Source organism: Chelonoidis abingdonii, chromosome 12 (genome assembly GCF_003597395.2).
Source record: "Chelonoidis abingdonii isolate Lonesome George chromosome 12, CheloAbing_2.0, whole genome shotgun sequence".
NCBI classification, from domain to species: domain Eukaryota; kingdom Metazoa; phylum Chordata; order Testudines; family Testudinidae; genus Chelonoidis; species Chelonoidis abingdonii.
In genome coordinates, this window is record NC_133780.1 from 5,999,243 (window position 1) to 6,025,798 (window position 26,556).

General features: G+C 52.2%; 3 protein-coding genes across 8 annotated transcripts in view; 2 read left to right on the top strand and 1 right to left on the bottom strand.

Moving 5' to 3' along the window:
* The window catches only part of LOC116823724 (uncharacterized), a 162,298-nt gene that overhangs the window by 131,613 nt on the left and 4,129 nt on the right, over positions 1–26,556 (top strand). Inside the window, exons 1-2 of one of the 4 annotated variants that reach the window (XM_075071565.1) lie at positions 23,329–23,376; positions 25,926–26,095. In XM_075071565.1, the coding sequence (XP_074927666.1) occupies positions 26,072–26,095 (24 nt within the window). In that variant the 5' untranslated portion in view covers positions 23,329–23,376; positions 25,926–26,071. Of the gene's footprint in view, positions 1–13,105; positions 13,194–23,321; positions 23,377–25,925; positions 26,096–26,556 lie in introns of those variants that run through there. The other 3 variants (XM_075071568.1, XM_075071566.1, XM_075071569.1) reach the window with 3 other exon arrangements.
* Positions 1–26,556, bottom strand: part of LOC116823721 (zinc finger protein RFP-like) — a 415,971-nt gene that overhangs the window by 5,932 nt on the left and 383,483 nt on the right. The window contains exon 1 of one of the 3 annotated variants that reach the window (XM_032778486.2): positions 4,056–4,502. The exons of the other annotated variants lie outside the window; for them this stretch is intronic. Within the exon in view, the coding sequence (XP_032634377.1) occupies positions 4,056–4,472 (417 nt within the window). The 5' untranslated portion in view covers positions 4,473–4,502. Of the gene's footprint in view, positions 1–4,055; positions 4,503–26,556 lie in introns of those variants that run through there. 3 annotated transcript variants of the gene reach the window in all.
* The window catches only part of LOC116823713 (uncharacterized), a 56,425-nt gene continuing 52,927 nt past the window's right edge, over positions 23,059–26,556 (top strand). Inside the window, 2 exon segments of the mRNA XM_075071694.1 lie at positions 23,059–23,190; positions 23,192–23,376. Coding sequence (XP_074927795.1) covers positions 23,059–23,190; positions 23,192–23,376 — 317 coding nt within the window.

Sequence of the window (26,556 nt, forward strand, 5' to 3'; positions counted from 1 at the left end):
AAGGTTTAACAAACCAAGTGATACAAATGTCGGAAGCCACCAGGGTTTAAATAGGGGCTGGGATTTCAGGCCTGCAGCCCCGGGGACTGCACTGGTTGGGCAGAGCTGGTCTAAGCACCAGGGCAAAGCCCATGAGACGTCGGGAGGCCATTCGTCTGGTTGGAAGCTGCACAGTCCCAGTGTTGTGGAGAACTATCCCTGTCTGGTAGGGACCCAACACTGGACGTGGCTTTGTCTGGTGCAAAAGGGAGAGGAGGAGACTGAGGATGCAGGAGGACACCCGTGAGAGTGGGGGCGGGGCTGGAGGTGGCACCTTCATGGAGAATGATGCAGGTGGGGACACGCTGAAAAAAATGGTAGTGGGTCCCACACAGGGCGAGAGATACTGGCGAGCACAGGCCCATGCAGGCAGGCGTGGCCATGTCCTATGTTCTGGAGATGCCTCAGTGACCTCCCTAATTAGACATGATGCAGATTTGTATAAAGAATGGGTTGGGGTTTGCCCCAGAGCTGTCCTAACCACTTTCCGTGGCAATGCCCCCTGGGCAGGTACCCCCCGCCCCCCACGGTCCCATTCCCTGGTAAAGATCCCGGAAGCAGTGCATTCTGGGAGATTTCAAAAGGCTGCCTGGTGGGACTAACAGAACAGCTCTGACTGGTCCTTGCCCACGTACACAACAGAACAGCTCAGACTGGCACCGCTCAGCTCCAGCCTGGGGTTGGTTTTGCTACAACCCAGTGTAATCCCAGTGGTACTTGGCATGGACCTGAGCTGTCTGGAGCCCTTTTGTGCGCAGACTGAAGGTGCTCAGGGTCCCACACAGCGTTTAGCCCAGTGATCTCCTCTAGTGCAGGCCGGCAGCATCTGAGTTTAATCCCTCATGGAGAAACACAGGACTTCAGAATCCCCGAGAGAAACCTCATCTCCCTGGTGGGCCTGGGACCTTTATTAAGGCGTCTCTCCCTCCTAACATACACACTTCATCACTGGGTGGGGTGATGCAAAGATGGCAGCATGGCAAAGTGATTCAGGATTTGGTCTGGGGAGATCTGGGCTCTATGCTAAGGTCTGTCACTGACATGGTGGGTGACTGTGGGCAACTCACTGCGCTGCTTTATGCCTCAGTTTCCCTTCCCACCTTTTATCTAGCTAGACTAGTTGATCCTGGAGACTCCCCAGTTGATTGAGATCTCTGGCAGCGCAGCGGGGTTGCCCGCTGCTGCTAAGGCAGGCTCCTTCCTTCAAGCACCGCCCTCGCCCATCCCATTGGCCAGAAATGGGGAACTGTGGCCAGTGGGAGCTGTGGGACCGGTGCCTGCAGAGAGGGGCAGCACAATTGGGGTTGCAGTTAGCAAGGGATGTGAAGAGTAACAAGAAGGGTTTCTACAGGTATGTTAGCAAGAAGAAGAATCATAGAATATCAGGGTTGGAAGGGACCTCAGAAGGTCATCTAGTCCAACCCCCTGCTCAAGGCAGGACCAGGAAGAAGGTCAGGAAAGTGAGGTACCCTTACTGAATGGGCGAGGTAACATAGAGACAGATGATGTGGAAAAAGCTGAAGTACTCAATGCTTTTTTTGCCTCGGTCTTAACAGACAAGGTCAGTTCTCAGACTGCTGCACTGAGCAAGACACTATGGGGAGGAGGTGAGCAGCCCTGAGTGGTGAAAGAACAGTTAAGGACTATTTAGAAAAACTGGACGTGCACAAGTCCAGGGGTCCAGATCTAATGCATCCAAGAGTGCTGAGGGAGCTGGCTGATGTGATTGCAGAGCCATTGGCCATTACCTTTGAAAACTTGTGGCAATTGGGGGAGGTTCTGGATATTTGGAAAAAGGCAAATATAGTGCCTATATTTTAAAAAGTACAGAAAGAGAACCTGAGGTACTACAGACCGGTCAGCCTCACCTCAATCCCTGGAAAAATCATGGAGCAGGTACTCAAGGAATCCATTCTGAAGCACTTAGAGGAAAGGAAGTGATCAAGAACAGTCAGCATGGATTCACCAAGGGCGAGTCATGCCTGACCAGCCTGATTGCCTTCTATGATGAGATAACTGGCTCTGTGGATATGGGGAAAGTGATGGATGTGATATATCTTGAATTTAGCAAAGCTTTTGATACGCTCTCCCATAGTATTCTTGCCAGCAAGTTAAAGAAGTATGGATTGGATGAATGGACTAAAAGGTAGATAGAAAGCTTGCTAGATTGTCAGGCTCAACAGGTAGTGATCAACGGTTCGATGTCTAGTTGGCAGCGGGTATCAAGCGGAGTGCCCCAGGGGTCAGTCCTGGGGCCAGTTTTGTTCAACATCTTTATTAATGATCTGCATGATGGGATGGATTGCACCCTCAGTAAGTTTGCAGATGACGCTAAGCTGGGGGAAGAGGTAGATATGCTAGAGGGTAGGGATAGGGTCCAGAGTGACCTAGACAAATTGGAGGATTGGGCCAAAGAAATCTGCTGACGTTCAACAAGGACAAGTGCAGAGTCCTGCACTTAGGATAGAAGAATTCCATGCACCGATACAGGCTGGGGACCGACTGGCTAAGCGGCAGTTCTGCAGAAAAAGACCTGGGGATTACAGTGGATGAGAAGCTGGATATGAGTCGGCAGCGTGCCCTTGTTGCCAAGAAGGCCAATGGCATATTGGGCTGTATTAGTAGGAGCATTGCCAGCAGATCGAGAGAAGTGATTATTCCCCTCTATTCCACACTGGTGAGGCCACACCTGGAATATTGTGTCCAGTTTTGATCCCCCGCACTGCAGAAGGGATGTAGACAAATTGGAGATAGTCCAGCAGAGGGCAACAAAAATTATTAGGGGGCTGCAGTACATGACTTATGAGGAGAGGCTGAGGGAACTGGGCTTATTTAGTCTGCAGAAGAGAAGAGTGAGGGGGGATCTGATAGCAGCCTTCAACTATCTGATGGGGGGTGTCCAAAGAGGACGGGGCTCGGCTGTTTTCAGTGACGGCACATGACAGAACAAGGAGCAATGGTCTCAAGCTGCAGCGGAGGAGGTCTAGGTTGGATATTAGAAAACACTATTTCACTAGGAAGGTGGTGAAGCACTGGAATGGGTTACCTAGGGAGGTGGTAGAATCTCCTTCCTTAGAGGTTTTTAAGGTCAGGTTTGACAAAGCCCTGGCTGGGATGATTTAGTTGAGGATTGGTTCTGCTTTGAGCAGAGGGTTGGACTAGATACCTCCTGAGGTCCCTTCCAACCCTAATAGTCTATGATTTTATGCACGTTGGCCCCTTCCGGGAGTGGCATGGGGCTGGGGCAGGGAGCCTGCCTTAGCCCTGCTGCATCACTGACCAGGAGCCGCTCAAGGTAAGTCAGCACCCCATGTCCCCTCCTGCACCCAGCACCCCGTACTCCCTCCTACACCCTGTACCCTCTGCCCAAGCCCTGACCCTCCTCCCAGAGCCAGCACCCTGGACCGTTTCCTGCACCCTAATATTCTGCCCCAGCCCAGAGCCCCCTCATGCACCCCAACCCCCTGCCCCAGGATCAGCCCAGAGCCCACCTCCCACACTGCGAATCCCTTGGCCCTAGCCCAGAGCTTGCACCCACCCCCCAAACCCAACCCCCTACCCCAAACCGGTGAAAGTGAGTGAGAGTGAGCAACAGAGAGAGGGGAGTATAGAGTGAGCAGAGCTTTGGGGGGAAGGGGCCAGGCCTCAGGGAAGGGGTGGGGTAGTTCCTGCTTTAAAGACTTGATACTTTGCCTCTGTTTCCACACTGCCAGATCATTAATTTTGTTATAAAAATGAGTCCACTGGCACCTTAAAGACTAATAGATTTATTTGGGATTAAGCTTTCATGGGTAAGGACCCACTTCTTCAGATGGACTGACGGGTTGCAATTCCTCATTGTTTTTGTGGATACAGAACACCGCTACCCCTCTGTATTTTGTTATAGCATCTCCCCATACAATGAAGACTTTACAGAGCTGAATGATGGGTCACACCTGTGTCAGTAACATTCAGTGAAATTAGCCTGTAATTAAAACCCAAAAGTTAACCCACTAAATCTGATAGGAATTCCCTACCTTGTACTCCTGGGCAGCCTCCTGTATGGGAACCACCGTGTGGGCGCGGTGAGCCCTGGATCTGTCGCACACCACACAGATGGGGGTTTGATCCTCTTCACAGAACAGTTTCAGAGTCTCCAGGTGTTCCTCACACACCCCGTCCCCTCCTGCTCCCTTTGCTGCCCGTAAACTCAGCCACTTGGCGATTTCTACCATGTTTCCTAACTGCAGGTTGGGCCTGAGGTTTCCCTGCTGCACAGTTTCTCTGCACTGAGGGCAGGAGGCGGCTGTATCGGATCCCTCCCAGCATTGGCTGATGCAGGCTCGGCAGAAATTGTGCCCACACTCCAGACTGACAGGTTCTGTGAAATACTCCAGACAGACGGGACATGTAACTTCCCCCTGGAGACTTTCCACGGGGCTCTCTGCAGCCATGGTTCCCTCTGGGTGGTTTGGAACAGGCTTTGTTTCAATTTCCTGAATTCACACTATGCCCCGCCTGCAGCAGCAAGGGGGTGGTTCCTTGCCTGAAAATGACTCGTGCTGTTTGCTGAGCAGGAAGGACCCAGCCAATTTCACTCCTGGAGGCTTTAGTGAAAAAATGTATCATGAGGGCTCCGGTCCTGCAATCAGCCCTTGTGCTGATGTGGAGGGTCACTGAGGCAGCCCCCCGTGAGGATGAGCCTGGAGGAGCAGGAGCTGTGTGTTTAAGGCAGGATAGTCAGGCTGTGCAGATTTTTTTTAATACTATATAATTTTGACAGTTGATGTTTATTTTAAGCAATTTTTATATTTATTGATTTAAACTTTCACAGCGGCACAACAATCTGGGTTTTAAGCATTTCATTCCAGTTAAAATTTTCATGTTTGTGGAAAATTATGGGGGGATCAGACAATACTTTGTTCAGACCAGAAATATTTAGTGACACTAGACACTGAGAGTCAAAAAGTTGAAGCTTTAGAACTGTTAAAATTGTCTGTGAGCAGGTAAATCTTCTTCCTCCCTCAGCAGCTCCCCCAGGGCAGTAACCCAGTGCCTTCCCCACCACCACAGGACGGAGGCTGAAAGTCCATCTGATGGCAGCTCAGGGGCCTGTGGAATGTGCTGGGAACTCAGCCTGGTCCCTAATGGAGCAAGTGCCCCTGTAACACAACCACACCCAGCAAGACCTGCCCCCATTTTCTCCCTGTTTGTCTGTCCCAGCAGAGAGACCAGGGACTGCAGGGAGACCAAGCTCCTGTCCCCCAGGTGAGGGCTGGGGCCCAAGGGCCGAAGGCAGCGGGTGTATGGGGAGCTCACGCTAGGGCCTGCAGGGTACCTGGTGTGGGATAAACAGAGACATCTCAGGCCACTTGCCCGTTGTGGCTGCAGGAGGGAATGTGGGGACTGACTGAGGAGGCTTGGGGCAGTCTGGGAAGCCACCACTGGGGACAAGGAGAGGGAATTCAGCTGTGGCAGGGGAGCTGTGGTGGGCAGAGATATTGCTGTGGATTCAGCTAGTTACCTGGTTTCAGTGTTGCATCAGTTGAACAACGTGGTTAATCGAGACGTTGCAGCAACTCAGCGGAGTGAAGTGCTGATCTTTTGCTGGTCTCTGCAAGGCTTGAGATATGCACGCATCATTCAAACACCTTTCCCCTGCTGCTCTCTCAGGTACCTGGGTCTTCACTCAGCATTGCAGAGCAGAGCAGATTCAGTGCTTTGGTTCAGGGTTATGGAAAGGAAAAAGACTGGAATGGTCCATATCGTACCTGTCATTTCTCTCCCCTGGCTGTCGGATGTACCGTGTGCAGCTGGTTACTTAGAGACATTCCATTAGACAGCTGGGGGGGGGGGCGAGCATTTTTGTGCTCTATCCCTTTCTCAGTAAATTGTGACTGTAACTTTACCCACTCCAGTCCTTTTGACATCACTGGGACGCTGAGACCTGTCAGGATTGGGACACTGAATCATTAGCTTTCTGGGTCTATTTGCTCAGCATCTGCTCAGAGCTCTGCACTATGGGGCCCTCGTCCTCCATAGACTGTAATGCGAACAGACACACAAGCATTGTATAGATGGGGAAACTGAGGCATGGAGAGGGTTGGTTCAATAGCCCCCCCTATTCAGTGGCTGCAAGGGCCAGTGCAGACCTTAGCAGCAGCTAGGCAAGTGCTGAGCTCCAGCAAGAGCTGAATCCCTGGTTTAATGGTCCTAAGGGTCTTTGCCAGGGTGCAGAGTACAAGAGGTGCAGCTTTACCCTGCCACACCCCTCTATCTCTTTCTGCCCCTTCCTCCTCCAGCCTGTCCCTGCCCCAACTCCACTCCCTACTGCCCCTCCCAGGAGCACTCCCTGTCCCTGCAGCTGCTGGGGAGGAGGCACAAACAGCCCTGCTGGCCAGACCAGGAGCCAGAGCACAATGATGGGCTGGGTCCAAACGTCAAGAATGTATTTTGATTTAGAGTCCAAATTTGGGTACTGACCTAAGTGCTTAGGGGCTGGTTCTCCAAGGGGCTGGGCACCCGCAGCACCCACTGACTCCGGCTGCAGCTGCGAATGCAGTGGAACGTGTGCCCTGAACTCCTGTATGTCGAGGAGATAAACCGAGACATCCACAATTAGGCCACTGCTATAAATTTTGGCCTTACCGACCTGCCCGTTAACAGCAGGATGTGGCTAAGTCTCATTGGAAGTCACTGTTTATACTTGGTCACTGCTCAGTCCCATGACTGTAAGCAGCAGAGGTGCTGACCCCATGGGTGCCCCGGAGCTCAAACACCCATGGAAAAAATATAGGCGGAGCTCAGCACCCACCAGCCACAGCTGTTCTACGGGGCTGCCAATGAGCTGTTTGGTGGCTAGGGGAAGTGCCTGGATGAGGGCGGAGAGCAGCGAGCTGCAGATTGGCTTCGGGGAGGGGTTGGTGCAGGGGCGGGAAGAGACAGACAGAGGGCACGGCCTTAGGGGAGGAGGCGGAGTGTGACTGGGAAGAGGCAGTGTGAGGGCAGGTCCTCAGGGGATGGGCATAGCGCGGGTTGGGCATGAGGGCAGAGCAGGGGTGGAGCATCCCTGGGAAAAAATGTAAGTCAGAGCCTATGGTGAGCAGAGACCTAGCAGTGAAAGGCCCATATTATATCCCCGGTGTCTACAGGCAGCCAATTCCCCAGGGATGTAACAAGTTCATAATCTTTCCCATGGGATGGGTAAATCCACAATTTGTTCACAGGGCAAGAACGTCGAGATTAACTTGAACAAAGTGAAAGTAGCAGAAATGTGGCTCCTGTCTACACTACACTGAGGGGAGACGTGGCTTTCACCTGGTGTCCAAGCCCTGCCCAGTCTCAAGAAGTGTGAGGGGGAGTGAGAAGGAGCTACATGTCTGATCGAGGTGCCTCTGACATCCTAGAGGGGGAAAAGAGAGAAAAGAGTGCTCTGACCAATATGTTACACAGTGGGGTGGGGCTGTCGGACTCTGGGATATAGGGTGATTGCTCTGTCCATGGTAAATTTAGATCCTATCCTATCCAACCCCACCCTTCTCCCTGCCCCTTGATTGCCCCCTAGATCTCCCACCTCCTATCCACTCCCCCTGCCCCCTGACCACCATCCGGTACCCCCACCCCCAATGAGCCCCCCCTTCTCCCTGACTGCCCTCCAGGACTCCCAACCCCATCCAACCCCCACTACTCCCTGACCACGCCCTGGGACCCCTGCCCCCATTCAACTATCCAGATTTTCTTTCTGGTTTTCATGTTGCAATTTTAGTTTTTCCAATTCCTGCTCCAAATTTTCCTTTTCATATTCACAGGCATCGTGCTTTTCTGTGAGCTTATTTACAGCCTGAGACATAGCACAGATGACTCATGCTGCTGTTTGGACTTTCTTGGGAAAATAGCCCTGTTGATTCCCCAATAACAAGTTGTCCAAACCTTTCTTATGCAGTGTAGAGACTGCAGCAGTTACACATGGATCAGACCCCAAGCTTTTAAACACCTGTCTTAACAAGCACTCATTAACCATAGCCGGAGGCTTCAGGGCATCCTCTGGAGTAAACTCGCCTTGCTCACACTTGCAGAACATCATAGACTTGAAGATAGCACTAATTCAACTCCACGTACCTGTGTATTTTCCTCTCTCCCAATAATCTATAACCAATCTGATCCAATCCTTGGTTCCTCGGCCTCTGAGTCTAATATCTTAAGACAATATTTTAGCTTGTCCAACCAGTTGAGAAACAGTTAACTTATTCACTGGCACGGTAACCATCCTCTGCTACCAAATGTTGAAATGGATCTTTAATGGCTCACAGCTGGGCAGAATGTTTCCCGGTACCAATCAACAAGTTAGATTCAGTAGAGTCCATGCACAACAGTTTATTTAAGAAAACCTTATACTGCTTCTGGAATTCTATATAATGCACGTCCCCCTAGTGAGCCTCAATTCCCCAAGCATAAACCTTCAGTAATCATGCTGATCCCACACAGTATTTTGATTGGCTACTGATCTAAATGAGGATTTCTCTCTTTTATTGCCTTCTCTTCTCAGTCACCTGGTCTATCAAGGATTTCCTCGAGACAGTGGCTTTCAAAGGAATCACATGCCCTGTGGACATTTTAGTACTAATTTTCTCCTAATTAATAGTTTGGAAGGGACTGCAGAAGGGGTATCCACCAGACATCACCCCATGTTTATTCTCTGATCAATCATTCACTCAATCTGTCAGCACAATGCCTTCCAAAGGGGTTATTTTGCCCTGGGTCTGCTTCTGTCAAGCTCACTGATCTCGTGTTTATACGTTTTCTTTACCTAGTGAGTGAGCATATTGACTAACAAAGGTCAGTGACAGAATAGACACGCAGAATAGAGAATTTCCACATTAACCATGTGATGCTCAGAAGGCCCTGCTCCCAGAATCCTCTAGCAAATTCAAACATGTCAAGCCGTACCACATTCATGTTCAGCACATTCATTAATAAGAAGCACAGTAATTCATAAACATTCAGCACCGTCCCAACACCCCAGACAGTGAATCTCCTGGTTTCTCCCCTGTCTCAGCACGAGGGAGCCATGCTTCTGCTTCAATGGTTGTCAGTTCCCTGTCACCCCAGCCTTTCAGTTCCCCACAGAAACTCATCAAGGCTCTGCCAGTCCTTACTTTGCCTTGCAGGTTAACACTAAGTGCAACCTCGTCTCCAGCCCTCTAATGTGTTCTTCTGTAGTGTCCAGCCCCTCTCCACTGAGGGATACTCAGAAATTTCCAGGTAAGCCATTGGGACAATACCAGCTTGTTTGATTCAACTGAGGATCAGCGCTAATAGAACATCACAGCACTGAGATATATTTTTAGTGAAAACAAACAAGAGTTTATTAGTTCAGATTGAAGAGATAGTGAGTGAAGCAATAAGACCAACAGGTTACACACCAAACACCAGGTATAACAGGATTCAAATAGGCTGAGATTAACTTTTACAGATAAAATCCATGGCTAAAGCATTCTCCCAGAATCACCAGCCATCACTGATGAAATCCCCCTTTTCATGAATGCAAAGCGTGCTCTCCTTTTGGCTTCCTGAAGGATTGCAGGTGCTGTTCTTGTCCCCCAGTTGTAGTCCAGTAAACCGCTGAAGTGCCCCCCCCTCACCATTGTGTGTTCTGTAGTGTGCTCTCTCTGTTAGTCCTATATGCCAGTGGCTCTCAGCCTTTCCCCACCACTGCACCCCTCTCAGGAGTCTGATCTGTCTTGCCTCCTTGGCTCACTTAAAAATGACTCGCTTCCAAAATCCGACAGAAAAATACAAAAGTGTCACAGCCACTAGTACTGAAAAATTGCTGCCTCTCTCTTTCTTGCCATATAATTTTAACAATGAAATCAATTGGAACTAGAGATTTCAAGTGATTAAAAAAATTAATCCTGATTAATCACATGATCATTTGAACTGTTAAACAACAATAGAATAACCATTTCTCTAAATATTTTGGATGTTGTCTCCATTTTGAAATATATTGATTTCAATTACAACACAGACTACAATGTAAACAGTGCTCACTTTATTTTTTATTACAAGTATCTGTACTGTAACCCCCCAAAAAAGAAATAGTATTTTTCTGTCCCCCTATTACAAGTACTGTAGCCCAATCCCTTTATCATGAAAGTTGAACTTACACATGTAGAATCATGTAAGAAATACCTGCATTCAAAAATTAAAAAATGTAAAATTTCAGAGCCTATACATCCACTCAGTTCCAGTCCTTGTTCAGCCAATCGCTTAGACAAAGAAGTTAGTTTCTATTTGCAGGAGATAATGCTGCAAGTGAGAAGAGGCAATGACACTGTTGCAGCCGCAGTTGCAAGATATTTCCGTGCCAGATGCGCTAAAGATTCCTATGTCCCTTCATGCTTCAACCACCGTTGCTTAACCTCCTTTCCCCTGGCCTGTTTTATCTGCTGCCCATGCTCAGACCAGAGCTGATCATTCTTCAGCTTTTCAGCCTCTTCTAGGGTCTGTGGGGAAAATTTTTCATCTGCCAGTAGAGCTGCCAACTCTCCTGCACTGGACACCATTTGTGGCAATGGCGCCTATTCTGGGAGAATTGGAAATCCTATTTGCCAGGGAAATCCCCTGTGGCTGGCATTTCCTATTTGCCTGCTTCCTGCTGATGAAGAGTCAATTGGCCTTTTTTTTTTTTTTTTTTAAGCTTCTCCCACAGACATAGCTGCTATTGCCCATTGGGGTGGATTATTTAACTCTCCTGCAGGTGCAGTACAAAAAATGCTCCCTGTAGGAATGTGCTACTTATGGTGAACTAAGGCTCTGTCTACACTGAGCGGGGTGGGGAGTGGACCTAAGATATGCAGCTTCAGCTATGTGAACATCTTAGGTCGATTTACCTGGCCGCGAGTCGACTGCTGCCGCTCCCGTCGACTCCACTTCCGCCTCTTGCCGAGGTGGAGTTCCGGGGTCGACGGCAGCACTATAGGGGATTAATTTATCGTGTCTAGTGTAGACGTGATAAAATTGATCTCCGATAGATCGATCACTACCCCCCCGCCGATCCAGCAGGTAGTGTAGACGTACCCTGAGTCTTCACAGTAACATCTGCTGAAGCCAATGCCCTTCACCCTGCCCTTACTAAGCGTAAGATTGTATGGACTGCTTTTTACAGGGGTTAAAAAGGGGCAAAGGGGGCAAATGAGAGGAGGGCGGCAGCCAGCAAGGACTCAGATCCTTCTGCTTTTCGATTCCACGCTTACCTCTGTGCATGTTTACTGGTTTCTCCTAAAGTTCATTAAGTATTTTAGGGAAAAGTGTCAGAGCGGCCACCAGCGAGAATTGCTGGCCACACTGTGAAGCCACCAAAAATTTGGTCGTGAGACCCCCTGGGCTAGATAATCGTGATGGGCCGTTCTGACCTTAGAGCCTGTGAGTGGAACAGGAGCCGGAGCCGGAGATGCTGCAGCGCGAACCCTGCAGCCCTAGGACCCAGCAGCAGCCGGGAGGCGGCTCTGTCGGGGGGCAGCGAGCGCTGGGCTCCGGCCCGGCAGCAGGAAGTGAGTCGCAGCCGCTGCCTGCGGTGACTCTGGCTCCCAGGCTCCCGGCCGAGATCCCCGAGCCCCGGCGGCTGGTGCTGGGAGCCCGGAGCCCTGGCTGCAGCCGGAGAGGGGAATCTCCAGCAGGGCCCTTCCCGCTGCTCCCCAGGAGCCTCTCCCAGGCCAGGGCAGAGCCCCCAGCCGGCCAGCCCGCCCCTGCCCCGGGGGGCCCCGCTCAGGAGGAAGGTGAGAGAACCCGCCCGCCTCGGCACCCCCGGGCTGCGGGGAGGTTTGCCCCAGGCTGCTCCCAGCGAGCTGGCTGCGATTCCGCCCGGGCCGGGCAAAGCTGCCGCCAGCCCGGTGGGTCGGGGGGCGGATCACGGTTAACCCCCCCCCATCTGCTGCTTGGTGCGTGACGGAGGCTGGCAGCTTCAGGGGGTGAGCCGGACAGCTTGGGGGGGCGGAAGGTGGGCAAAGTGGCAATATCGTATGTTGGGGGCCCAGCTGGGAGCGGGGAGCAAGGGGGCCAGGGCCATTCAGGGCCCGGGGGTGGGGGGAGCCAGCACAAGCGCTGGCTCTAGGCCTGGTGGGCCCCCCCCCCCCCCACAGCTTGAAGGGTTTCCGTCCTATTCAGGGTTCAGAGTTTGGTTCAATGGCTCTCAGTGCCCCCCCTCCCCCCTCCACTGTACAGATTTTTTCAGTCCCCCTGCCTGGGACTAGGAGCTGGGGATAAGAACTGGGAACAGCCGGCAGGAGGTGAACCAAGGGCTGAGGGAGGCAGGCTGGGAACACAGCCCAGAACGGATCTTGTTAGCACAGAAATCAGGAACATTCAGCAAAGTCCATCAGAGACTGGATCCGGCCCTGGGCTCACCCTGCTGAGTCCCAGAACAAGAGACTGACCCGCTTCCAGCTCCCCATGCTCAGTGACGCCCAGCTGCCCCTCCTCCATGCTTTCTCTCCTTTCCCAGAAAACAGGTCCCGTGGCCTCCCCCCTCTCTCTTTGTTCTCTCATACCTTTGGCTGGCGCTTTGCAGAGAACCGGCTCTGGCCGTTGCTTGCCAGGATGCAGAATTTTAGCCATTGTCTATGCCCAGGCAGCCACTCTGCAGTCACATCTCCCCTCTAGAGGTCTCCTCAATGATCTCACACCAGATTGATACTTGAGTAACACATAGGGAAACTGAGGCACATGCACAAACATTAAGAACATTTCCGTTTCATCACACCCCTCTGAGACCAGCCCAAGGGCACATTCTCCAGTGGCTGGAAACACTCTAACCATACCAGCCCTTGAGCCTGCAGGTCACGGAGAGACCTGGGGAAAGGGCTGGAGCCAGGCAGGGAAATGACTCTGCACAAAGGGCCCCTCTCAGGGACCAACTGGTGTCGCAGGGTGTTCAGTGCTGAGGGGAGGAACCGAATCTGTGTTGTGATAAAGTGACTCAGGGTTTTCCCAGCACAGCAGAGCCCAGAGCTTCTATCTGCAGGGAGAAGGTGTGTGACATGGACTCAATTCCCTTCTGTAATCTCCCCCATCGCCCCTCTCGCCCCAACAGGCCAAGGAATCACGTCCACATTTCTCTCCAGATGGTCCCATCTTCCAGGAGACAGGGAAGGGAAATGGCTGTGATGGAGACAGCTCAGGTAGGGGATTTTCAGGGAGCTGTGGTGGGGGGATGTGGTGGGAAGGATTTAGTGTATAGGGGAGGGGCAGGAAACACACGATGTGAGGCAGGGAGGGGACGGGGTGTGATACACCTTCTGGAAAATGATCAACCTGGGCCTGATTATGTGAACAGGCCCGTTGGGACGAGACGGGATGGGACGGGACGGGATTTTCCCCCATTTCTGACCCAGGAAACGTACCACTGGCCAGAGGCTGCTGTAAAATACGAAGGGAAGCTGTCAAGGTTCCAGTCCCGTATCAACCTGTGGCTAACAGGCATGTGGGAAATGAGAAGACCGTGCCCTGCTCCGTGTGCTGGGGGGACAAGGAGCTCTCACCTTCTCCCACCCCCTGAAGCCTCCTGGCTGCTCTGAGCAGGGTGGGGAGAGCGGGATTCTGCTTCTTCGGGTCTCCCAGAGCTTCACTGTTCTGTTTATTTTTCCCTGTGACTAGTGCAGAGGTGGGCAAACTATGGCCCGTGGACCACATCCGTCCTGCCTGGCCCTTGAGCTCCTGGCCAGGGAGACTAGCCCCTGGCCCCTCCCCTGCTGTCCCCCCTTCCCCACAGCCTCAACTCACCGTGCCACCAGCGCTCTAGACTGTGCAGCGGCATGGCTGGCTCCAGCTGGGTGGTGCTGCTGCCAGTCCTGGTGCTCTGAACAGCATGGTAAGGGGGCAGGGAGGGGGGGTTGAATAAGTGGCAGGGGGTCTCAGGGAGTGGGGGTGTGGATAGGGGTCGGGGCAGTCAGGGGACTGGGAAATTGGATAGGGCGTGGGGTCCTGAGGGGCAGTTAGGGGAGGAGGTTCTGGGATGGGGAGGTCAAGGGACAGGGAGACGGCAGGGTTGGATGGGTCAGAGGTTCTGAAGGGGGCAGCCAGGAGGTGGGAAGGGGGAGGGGTCAGATGAGGGTGGGGCCAGGCTGTTTGGTGGAGTCACAGCCTTCCCTACCCAGCCCTTCATATTGTTTCTAAACCCCAATGTGGCCCTCAGACCAAAAAGTTTCCCCACCCCTGGAGTAGTGAGATTGTGGCTGGGGCAGCAGGTAGTCGGTGCAGGACTCTTGTTGTTTCAGATGCCAGTGACCTTCGAGGAGGTAGCTGTGTATTTCACCCAGGGGCAGGGGGCTCTGCTGGACCCCTCTCAGAGAGCCCTCTACAGGGAAGTTATGCACGAGAACTACGAGACGGTGACCTCGCTGGGTAAGGGATTCCCGTCCCCTCGGTTATTAGAAGCAAGGAGTCTGCATGTCTGACACCGGTCAGGTTCTTCCCTGGTCAATTAGATCGGAGAGGACTGGGCTCCGTAATGCACAGCTGCCGAGTGAGAGAGACTTGCATCTCCGTACCCTCTTTAGTGAGACCAGGGTGTCAAGACCTAAGGGATATACTAAATCGTCTCCACCCGACCCCCCTAGCTTGCAAGGTGGAGAAGCCGTGTATTGTCCTGTCTGTGTTGTTTCTCATTCACACACAGAATCTCCGTTCACGTCCCTCCTTGGTAACAGCTCCAGCCATGCGGAGAGTTCTGGGCTCCGCTGGTTTAGAAATAGGCAGGGGTTTAACTCCAGAGCTGGGAATGCGTCAGTAGGGCCCCCAGGGACCACAGATCCTAGGAACTCTTAGTTAGGATATCACAGTTCCCCTCACTTCCCCCAAGGGGGCTCAGTGACCATGTTCCCGTGCTCTTGGATTCGATGTTCCCACAGCACAGCACAGGGACAGGTTCTGCTCACGGAATGTCCTTTCTGACAGATGCTCTCTCAATCCTCCACGCTCCCTGATCTGGTCTGATTTCACCCCCTGAACAGGATTCCCCCTTCCCAAACCTGAGCTGATCACCCGGCTGGAACGAGGGGAAGAGCCGTGGGTGCCCGATCTCCAGGCCTGCGAGGAAAGAGAGATCCCAAGAGGTGCCCGCACAGGTGAGGACTGACACAGAAACCACTTGGTGAATGAAGGAAAAAACTGAGAATCCCAAAAATGTGGTATCAGTAAGTGCCCTCAGTTCTTCCCCATCTCACCCAAGGCAGGGCTGCAGTCAGCGGATATCACTGACATTGCTTCCCACGTGTCCTGTTACCTGCTGGTGTTTCCTTCCCAACGTTCCTTCTCTGTGAATTTTTTGGTGGGATGTGGAGGCAGAATCCAATTGTTCTATCTGTGCAGCTTTAGTATGTTGGGTTTTCCCTCGGTGCTATTACTCTTTCTTTCTCCCAGGCACAATGACTCCTGTCTGGATTGTCTCTCTCCCAGCAGGGGAAGTGGAACCAGACCGGACCTTTGTGGGAAGAGCTGCAGGGAATTTTTCCCACTGCTGGGAACAGGGAGATGATGGGGGAAATTGGCAGAGGTCAGAGAGGCTTCTGGGAAACCACTCAAGGGAGCAAATAGATGAATCTATTATATGTGGGGAAGGATACAGGAATCCCACAGCCCGGCAGACAACCCCAAAGGAAGACAGACACTATGAATGTCTTGGCTTTGGGAAAGGATTCATTCTGAGACCGCAGCTTGTTACGCTTCAGGCAATAAATACTGGTGAGAATCAACTTCAGTGCTTAGACCATAGGCATAACTTCAATAACCTCTCAGATCCTAATAACCATGGAAAAAGCCACACTGGAGAGAAATCCTATCAATGCTTTGAGGACAGGAACTATTTGACTTGGAAGTCAGTACTGACTACACATCAAATAAGCCACATAGGAGAGAGACCGCATAAGTGCTTAGACTGTGGGAAAAGTTTTATATGGAAGTCAGATGTTCTCAGACATCAGGCTATCCACACAGGAGAGAGACCCCATAAGTGCTTGGACTGTGGAAAAACTTTCATACAGAGGTCAACCCTTGTTTCACATCTGGCAGTCCACACAGGAGAGAGACCCCATAAGTGCTTAGAGTGTGGAAAAACTTTCATACAGAGGTCAGCCCTTGTTTCACATCTGGCAATACACACAGGAGAGAGACCCCATAAGTGCTTAGAGTGTGGAAAAAGTTTCATACGGAGGTCAGACGTTGTCAGACATCAGGCTGTCCACATAGGAGAGAAACCCCATAAGTGCTTAGACTGTGGAAAAAGTTTTATATGGAAGTCAGGCCTTGCTAAACATCAGGCAATCCACACAGGAGAGAGATCCCATAAGTGTTTGGATTGTGGGAGAAGTTTCACAAATAAATCAAATCTTATAATACATCAGAGGATCCATACAGGAGAGAGACCCCATCAGTGCTCAGACTGTGGAAAAAGTTTCATACAGAGGTCAGACCTTGTTAGACATCAGGCCATCCACACAGGAGAGAGATCCCATAAGTGCTTAATCTGTGGAAAAAGTTTCATACTGAAGTCAGCCCTTGTTTCACATCAGAGAATCCACACCGGAGAGAGACCCCATAAGTGCTTAGACTGTGGAAAAAGTTTCATACGGAGGTCAGCCCTTGTTTCGCATCAGAGAATCCACACAGGAGAGAGACCCCACAAGTGCTTAGACTGTGGGAAAAGTTTCATACGGAGGTCAGATGTTGTCGGACATCAGGCAATGCACACTGGAAAGAGACCCCATAAGTGCCTCATCTGTGGGAAAAGTTTCATACAGAGGTCAAATTTTGTTGAACATCAAGCAATCCACACTGGAGAGAGACTGCATAAGTGTTTGGACTGTGGGAAAAGTTTCACACACCGATCAAATTTTATAACACATCAGAGGATCCATACAGGAGAGAGACCCCATCAGTGCTCAGACTGTGGAAAAAGGTTCATAGAGAGGTCAGCCCTTGCTGTACATCAGAGAATCCACACAGGAGAGAGACCCCATCAGTGCTCAGACTGTGGAAAATGTTTCGTACAGAGGTCAACCCTTCTTAAACATCAGGCAATCCATACAAGAGGGAGACCATAAGTGGTTGGCTCTGGGAAGGGTTCAGAAACAGATCAGGCCTTCTAAACATCTGGCAAAACACACATAGTGCTTAGACTATGGAAGAACGTTTCAAATAGGTGTCTGTCCTTGTTTTACATGAGAGAATACACCCAGGGGAGAGACTCCCTTAGCTGCTTAGTCTGTGGCAAGAGTTTTATATGGAAGTCAGACCTTGTTAGACATCCAGCAATCCACAGAGGAGAGAGACCCCATAAGTGCTTAGGCTGCAGGAAACATTTCAGAAACTGATCAGTCCTTGTTTTACATGAGAAAATCCACACAAGAGCAAGACTCCGTAAGTACTTGGGCTGTGGCAAAAGTTGCCCACTGAGATCACACCTCATTAAACACTGGAGAATTCACACATAATCTCAACTTCTGTGACACCTTGTTGCACCTCTAGAAATAGAACTAGCAGAGTCTTGTTTGAGGGAGAAGCCAATATGCCACGTTTACTGTGAACACAGAGAATTCTTAATAGGAGTAAAAGATAAGTAGTTCAATTTCTATTTCTAGCTACGATTGTTCACTACGCGCACACACGCGCGCGCACACACACACACACATACACACACACACACTCTCTTCTACAGATGTAATATAATTACCAGCCTCAGTTGCTCATCCTAGTCCACTGGCCAGGTGGTCTAGTCATGAGGAGGGGAGGGGAGCCCGGTGTGCACCAATGCTCCTGGAGGATGATCATAGAACTGGAAGAAGAACCCAACCCTATGGTTTTGTACCCATCTTTTTATATGTTTCTATCCATAGATCCTGTCCTGTCCCACTGCCCCTAGACACTGTATGATCATGAGTCATCAGTTAATGGCAGATGTGACTTTGATCTTTTTCTTCCAGGGGCTTTTGTTTTTCTTTCTCTTGGGTGGGTTCTTTTGCAAGTTTCACCCATATTGTTCTTCAGCCATCTGGGTGGTGCTGGCTGCTCGTCTTTGCGATGAGCTGGCATTAGGGACTGATCCCATCTCACACCCTCATTTACACTTTTAAATGAAACACACACATCTAACATTACACAGAGTTTCAGTTACAATATGGAATTGCTTTAGTCATAATGTATAGCGGTTTTAGTTACAATGTATTAAAAAGAAAAGAGTTACAGTAACAGATTCTTCCAAGGCAATTCTTGGTAAGCTACTAACACATAATTTGTCCAAAGGTGGTTAACACTGTTTCATTTATAAAAAGACAATGTAATTAATAAAAGATGGTTTCATTGCAAGTATACAGAGCCATATTATATAGGTATAATTTATTTAAAGGGTGATTTCATTCTTCAGCCCTACGACCTGGCCCGAAAGAGTTAAGAAACTTGCATGCTAATTGACCCAGATTCAGCCTTTAGAGAGATGTTCGAAAAGTGTTTAAATTATATTTGGGGTCATTCCAAATAATAGAAACTAGAACTTTGAAATGTAACCTTGTATTGTTAAAAACTCAGAAGAAGATAGTGTTGCTGATTAATCGTGATTAACTCAAAAAAATTAATTGTGGGTAGAAAAATTAGTCTCGATGGATCACACTGTTAAATAATAGAATACCAACTGAAATCTGTTAAACGTTTTTGGATGTTTTTCTATGTTTTCATATCTATTGATTTCTATCACAACAAAGAATAGAAAGTGTGCAGTGCTCAATTTATATTATTTTTAATCACAAATATTTGTCCTGTAACCATGAAAAGCAAAAATAGTGTATTTCAATTCACCTCCTAGAAGTACTGTAGTGCAATCTCTTTATCATGAAAGTGTAACTTAGAAACATAGATTATTTTTGGTATATAAGTGCACTCAAAAATAAAGCAATTAAAAATTTTAGAGTCCAGAAGTCCACTTAGTGCTGCTACTTTTTCTGCCAATTGCTAAGACAAAGAAGTTTGTTTCCATTTGCAGGAGGTAATGCTGCAAGTGAGAAGAGGCAATCTCATGACACTGTTGCAGCCAGAGTCACAAGATATTTCCATGCCAGATGCGCTAAAGATTCCTATGCCCCTTCATGCTTCACCCACCGTTGCTTAATCTCCCTTCCCCCCGCCTGCTATACCTGCTGCCCATGCTCAGACCAGAGCTGATCATTCTTCAGCTTTTCAGACTCTTCTAGGGTCTGTGGGGAAAATTTTTCATCTGCCAGTAGGGTTCCGAACTCTCCTGGACTGGACACCCTTTGTGGCAATGGCACCTGGCCCAGGAGAATTGGAAATCCTATTTGCCAGGGAAATCCCTTATGAGTGGCATTTCCCGTTTGCCTGCCTCCTGCCGAAGGAGAGAGATTTGGCATTTATTTTTTGAGCTTCTCCCACAGACATAGCTGCTGTCACCCATTGGGGTAGATTAATTAACTCTCTCACAGGTGCAGTACAGAAAACTGCAATAGGGTTGCAATAGAAGGAATCTCTGAGTGGAAGGGGGGTCACTGCGAAAGAAAGGGGTAATGTTGGGGGGAGGTTAGGGGTAGACTGAGAGCAAGAGCAGACTGGCTGGAAGAGGGAGGGAAAGAGGGTGGGGGTCGGGGAGAGGGAGAGATACAAGGGCAGCTCCCCACCCCATGGGGCAGGAGGGGGGGGCTGCCCCACCCAGCAGCCAGAGGGGAATTCTTTTACCTCAAATATCACTGAAGCTTTGGGGGTAGGTGGAAGTTGCTGCCTAAGGACTCAGAAGCTACAAGGCAGATGTCCAGACTAGGGATGAAAATAGAATTTTAAAGAAGTAACCATTTCAACTATTAAAATTGTCCTGGTTAAACATTAAAAGAATTTACAACAGAAGCCCCCACCCAGGATCCAAGCTCTCACCCCCTCCTGCCATCCCAGCTGCCGCCATGACTGGCTGAGCCCAGCAAAGCAGAGGGTGAGAGGCTGGAATTGCTCTGGACCCAGTGGAATGATTTTAAGAGTAGGGGTGTGGTGCTCCCCTTTATCCCTCTCTGTGCCCCCTGCACCCCCTTGACGTGGGTCCGAGAACAGGACCATGGCTCTGGGAGGGGGGATGCAGACAGGGGTAAGGGGCCTGAGGCTGGACGTGGAAGCTGATGAAGTCATCCGCTTCGTACTGGAATTCCCCCCTGCAGCCGGGGTGTCTCAGTTCATGGCCTGCACCTTGTGGAACCCTGGGATGGGGTAGGGACAGAACTAGGTCAGCAGCCAGAAGTGCTCAAAGATCACAAATCTGCCCCCTCCCCCTCCCCCAAATCAGTTACAGAGATTACCAAGTGGGGGGGCTTTTTATCTGCCCTCTGGATTGCACCTTTCCAGGGACACTGGGAAGAAAGGTCCTGTCACCTAGAGCCTGAGAGTGTGTGGCCACCGCCAGAGCATGTGTCTGACCCATAGCATCACTGCAGCACAGACAGAGCCTGGGCAGGAGGCCTGGGACATGGGAGGAACAGACTGTGAACTGCCCTGGCATCCCACAGATGCTGTTTGTTCTTTCCCCAGGCCTGCAGAATAGCAGGACCAGCCCACTCTTCTTCGCCCCCCTGCTCCTACGGATACCAGCACGGACTGGAGGGAGCCCTTTGGGGGTGGGAGCTGTCAGCGTTCGTGCACAGCTGATTTCACATCCATTGAACTCAGAGAAATCCCTTTCTGGTGTCTCTCCCCCTCCCCCCCACCCAGCACTCCTATTGTTTCATTTTGATCCTGGAGGTTTATTTTGGTTTGCTGGTCACCTTTTATGAAATATGACGCGGTACCATGTTGGCAACAGGAACCAAAATGATAAAAATGTCAGCAAAATCCACATCCTGCTGCAAAACATTTTGATTTTGATAAAACTGGAGTTTTGGGACCTGGCAGGCTGGGGCTGGAGTGGCTCTGGCGAGAGATGTGTACACAGGCCCTCAGCGAACTCCCCTTCACCTGCAGAGCCGATTGCAGAGTTGAACACTGAGGACTTGCTAATATTCAGAGCAGAGTTCAAGCCACTGTTTCTGTAGCATCCCTCCCAGCTGTCAGCCTGCTCCAGCAGCGGGGATCTCAGCCATGCAGTGAGAGACAGACACACCTGTGGAGAGCAGGGGAGACGTGCAAGGGGCAGAGGAAGAGCGAGGAGCAGGGGGGGAGAAGAACGGCTCTTCTCGCCAAAAGAGGAAGCGGGGGCAGAGAGAAAAGAAGATGAGGGAGATGGAGCAGTGGTCAAGGGGCATGGGGTGGGGAAGAGAAGGGGATAGGGGAAGCTGGGGCAGGAGGGAAGCTGGAGCCCAGCATGCGGCATCCACTTGGCAGAAACTGGGGCTCCCCTGTTAAGCAGGCCCATTGAATCCTCACCCTGACAAGCCCCACCTCCCCTGCATCTGTACCACCCTGATGAGCCCCCCAGTCACGCTCCCCATTGAGCTCCAACCACCTGGACTCCCATCCAAATGAACCCCACCTCCCATGCATGTAGACCCCCCCCTCCACCGCTGAGCCCCAAACACCTTCACCTGGATCCCCTGCATAGTCCCATTGCCCCTGCACCTGGAACTGCCCAATGAGCTTCTGTGCATCCAGATCCCCACTGAGCCATCCGCATCCAGATTACCCCACAGAGAACTCTCTTACCCCCACCTGGATCCTGCTGCTGGGCTGAGCTTGCTCACCCACACCTGTTGCGCCTGGCAAGGGGGGCATGGCCCTGGGGTGTTTCTGGGGCAGGCCTGGCCCTTGCACTGTGTCAGAGTTGGGTGCAGCATCACTGCTGAGTCCTTCTCCTAGAGTGGGGTGGGGTGAGGGGATGCTGCAGGGTGATCTCCCATCTCCATGCAATCCATGGCCTGTGCTCCCCACTGCCATGTTGGAGCCTCCACATTGATTTATTGACAAAATTTGCAAAATTTTAAAATATTGTGTGTAGAATTTGTAATTGCTTGGTGCAGAATCCCCTCAGGACTATGGGTGTTGTGCAGCTGAGATGGTGGGACTGTGAGGAAGCAGGTGGGCAGTGAGGAGGTCCATGGGCGGGGGCGCTGGACGAGCGGTGTGGTGTGCAGGGGGCTGTGCAGTTGTGGTGGGAGGCCAGTGGGGGAGGTCTCTGGGCGAGGGGGCACTGGGCATAAGAGTGGGGCTCTGGGCAGGGGGGCAGTGTGGTGGGGGCCCATCTGCAAGGGGAAGGGGCAGGCTGGCAGCACAGGGTTGGGCTGGTTTGTAAACAGCGCCCTCTGCTGGGCTGTGCAGAGCGGGGCTGCTCCCGCCGCACTTTGCATCATTGCACCCCACACGCCCTTCCCTCTGGAGACTGACCATCCCGCCCCCTGCACCTTGCCCCATGGGGGCCCATGAATAGGTTTGACACCAGGCTGCCCACGAAAAGTTAATCCGACCCTGCAGAGTGGGGCTAAGAGTTTTCCTTTCACCTTTCCAACTGTGTCCTGATGTTTTTTATTACTTGTTGTTTAGTAAATTGCATTTCTCCTGAACTATAGACAATGGTCAGAGAAGAGGTCAGGGAAGCATCCAGAGCGAGAAAGTACCCGGAGTGGGGACGCTCTAGCCCGTGTCCTGAGTGGTCACAACCAGGTTGGGGGACGAGCCCCTCAGGAAGCCTGGGCCCGGCCTTGTCAGGGATATAAGGACTTTGCCACACAGCAGAATGGAGGGGGAGCCCTTGGGGTCAGGCAGGCTCTGGGTGAAGGAAGAGGGAGCGAGGACTCAGATCCTTCTGCTATTCGATTCCACCCGGGGGGTGTTTAAGTCACGAAAGTTCCCCCAAATAGCGGGACCATTTCCCCGCTTACCTCTGCGCATGTTTACTGGTTTCTCCTAAAGTTCATTAAGTATTTTAGGAAAACGAGTCAGAGCAGCCACCAGCGAGAGTTGCTGGCCGCACTCTCAGGTCCCGAAAATTTGGTCGTGAGACCCCCTGGGCTAGATGATGGTGATGGGCCCTTCTGATCTTAGAGCCTGGGAGTGGAACAGGAGCCGGAGCCAGAGATGCTGCAGCGCGAACCCGGCAGTGATAGGACCCAGGGGCAGCCGGGAGGCGGCTCTGTCGGGGGCAGCGAGCGCTGGGCTCCGGCCCGGCAGCAGGACGTGACTCGCAGCCGCTGCGGTGACTCTGGCTCCCAGGCTCGTGGCGAGATCCCCGAGCCCCGGCGGCTGGTGCTGGGAGCCCGGAGCCCTGGCTGCAGCCGGGAGAGGGGAATCTCCAGCAGGGCCCTTCCCGCTGCTCCCCAGGAGCCACACCCAGGCCAGGGCAGAGCCCCCAGCCCGGCCCGGCCCCTGCCCCGGGGGGCCCCGCTCGGAGGGAAGGTGAGAGAGACCCACCGCCACCCCTCTCCCATCTGCTGCTTTGTTTCGCTGCCCCTGGCCGCGCTGGTGCAGACGGAGGCTGCAGCTCAGGGGAATCGGGGGAGGGCGCAGAACGTGGTCAGAGGTGAATGCAGGGTGGGGGGGCCCAGCGAAGCAGGGGGGCCCAGGGGCACAATCAGGGTTGGGGTGGCAGCACAGGCGCTGGCTCTAGGCTGCTGGGGCCCTGCCGCCCTGCCCCCCTGCCTCCCCCCGGTGGCTTGAAGAGGTTTTTGTCCTTGTGGCGAACTGGGAATGTTTTTAATGTTTTCTCTGAATACGGTGTTGGTGCCTCAGTGTCCCCTGTGCAGTTCTTAAGTATCTAGGTAGTGGATAAGGGTGTGTGATTGCTGCGGAGCAAAGGGCCAGTGCACATAAATGCCTGACACTGTCTCCTAGCAACTGATGGCCTGGGCCCCTTCTCTGCAAAGGTGTCAACTGAAAGTGTTGGAGACAAAGAGATCAGGTGATCTCCTGGTCTGGAAAAGGGGCTGAGCAGAGAGGAGGGGCTGGAGGGGGTTTTGGAGTCTAAAGCTGGCTGGGGAGGAGGAGTGAAGTGCAGCTGTTGGGATCTGGCTCAATGCCCCCCAGAATGGACCTGGCTGAGGGGTCCAGCTCGCAGTAACTGCAATCTCTGTTTTAGACCCTGTTCCTGTCATCGAATAAACCTCTGTTTTACTGGCTGGCTAAGAGGCACATCTGACTGCGAATTGGGGGTGCAAGACCCTGTAGCTTCCCCAGGACCCCGCTGGGGCGGACTCGCTGTGGAAAGCGCACGGAGGGGCAGAGGATGCTGAATGCTCCAAGGAGAGACCCAGAAGGTGAAGACGTGTGAACTTCTTGCCCTAAACAAGTCTGCTCCAAGGAAGAGGAGGCTCCCCAAAGTCCTGACTGGCTTTGTGGGGAGAAGTTCCAGAGCATCGCCTGGGGACTCCGTGACAGTCCAATCCAGGGTTCACAGTTTGGTTCAATGGTTCTTGGGCCACTCCTCCCTCCCCCACTGTACAGATTCTTTCAGCCCCTCTGCCTGGGACTAAGAGTTGGGGATAAGAATGGGCTACAGCTGGCGGGGGGTGAATCTAGGGCTGGGGATGGCAAGCCCCTCCTGGCTGTAGGGGCAGGACCCCAGCCCCTAAGGACCCCAACTTCCCCCACACACCCACTGAGCGTGTGACCCCAGCTTCCCTATGGCCCAGAGAGCGTACATGGCCCTAGCCTCATCCGTGGGGGCAACCTAAGGAGAAGCCTGACACGCTCCCCCCAGGGTTCCTGCACCACACCTCCACTGTCAGCTGTGACTCTCAGCCAGCTTGGGAAACAGGTTTATTGGTCGCTGGGAACACAGCATAGAACAGAGCTTGTTAGCACAGAAATCAGGAGCATTCATCAGAGTCCATCCGGGGGGAATCCAGAGTCCCGAGCCCTGGACTCTCCCCGCTGAGTCTCAAACCAGGAGACTGACTTGCTTCCAGCCCCCCATCCTCATTGATGCCCAACTGCCCCTCCTCCCAGCTGGCCTCCCCCTCTCTCTTTGTTCTCCAACACCTTCGGCTGGCTCCTTGCAGAGGAGTGTTTTCAGCTACTGCTTGCCAGGATACAGAATTCTAGCCATTCTCTATGCCCAGGGAGCCACTCTGCAGTCACACCTGCCCTCTAGATGTCTCTGCAATGATCTCACACCTGTATCCCACCAGCTTGATACTTGAGTAACACATGGGGAAACTGAGGCGCACACTTGGTTTTCAGAGAAAAAATTCAGAACATTCCTGCTTCATCATACCCCTGTGAGACCAGCCCCAGGGGCACTTTCTCCAGTGGCTGGAACCCCTCTAACCATACTAGCCCCTGAGCCTGCAGGTCATGGAGAGACCTGGGGAAAGGGCTGGAGCTGGGCAGGGAAATGACTCTGCACAAAGTGCCCCTTTTAGGGACCAGCTGGGAGGGGCACTACAAGGGGAGGGGCTCCCTGTGTCAGTGAGTCCCAGAGCTGCTGCCCTCAGTGACATAGCCTGGTTCAACCTCTGTTACCAGTTTCAGTGGCTGAGCTGGCTGATGAGAGCAAAGGCCCAGGGCAATGAGGCAGTCGCCCGTTCTCCCAGGGCAAGGGAAGAAGATAAAAGGGAGAGCGGAGGGACTGGAAGGGCAGCAGGAGCAGGAAGTGGGGAGGGAGGTTCCCAGCTCCCAGCCCTGGCCGGATCCATTCCCTGCACCCCAGGGGCAGTCAGCTCTCCTGGGAAAAAGGGAAGGAACTGAGGGAGGAAAAGCCAGTTCCTAACTCTGCTGAGCACCACCCTACTAAGGGAGATGGGGGAGAGCTAGAGAGGTTACAATACACAGTGGGGCAGTGCCCTAAAGTGACTCTTTTTCCGGCGTTTGGCTCAGAGATGCTGTTCTGGGGAGGTTTAGAAGGGACTTGGCGGGTTTAGTTCTAAGAGGGAAGGGGCCAGGCCGGGGGGGTAATGAACTAACTGGGTTTCTTCCCAGAGTCCTAGAATCAGTGCGTCTGTCTGCAGGGAGAGAGCCTGGGGGGAAGCAGGGCCTGACATGGTCTCCAGCCCCTTATGAAACCTGCCCAATCTCCCTGCTCCTCTGACAGGCTGAGGAATCGTATCCACATTTGCTCCAGATCGTCCCGTCTTCCAGGAGACAGCGCAGGGAAATGGCCATGATGGAGCCAGCTCAGGTAGGGGATTTTTAGGGAGCTTTTGGTGAGGGAGGAGGGGTATTGTAGACGGGTTAATCACCCGGGGTGGGACGGGGTCTGATAAACCTGCTGGAACATGATCAACCTGGTCATGATCAATTTTCTAAACAGGTCCATTGGTGGGTGTAGAGGAGGGGAAACATTCCCCCATTTCTAAACCAGGAAACACCCCCCTGAGCAGGGCTGGGAAAACTGACCAGACTCCCAGTGCTGGAGCCTGAACCCACTGGCTAGAGACTGGTGTGAAATACCAAGGGAAGCTGTTGGGATTCCTGTCCCCGTCCCTGGCTTAGAGCTCTGCTTCCCGCATCAGCCTGTGGCTGGCAAGTGTGTGGGAAATGAGAAGACCCTGCCCTGCTCCATCTGCTGGGGGGGACAAGGAGCTCTCACCTTCTCCCACCCCCTGAAGCCTCCTGACTGCTCTGAGCAGGGTGTGGGGA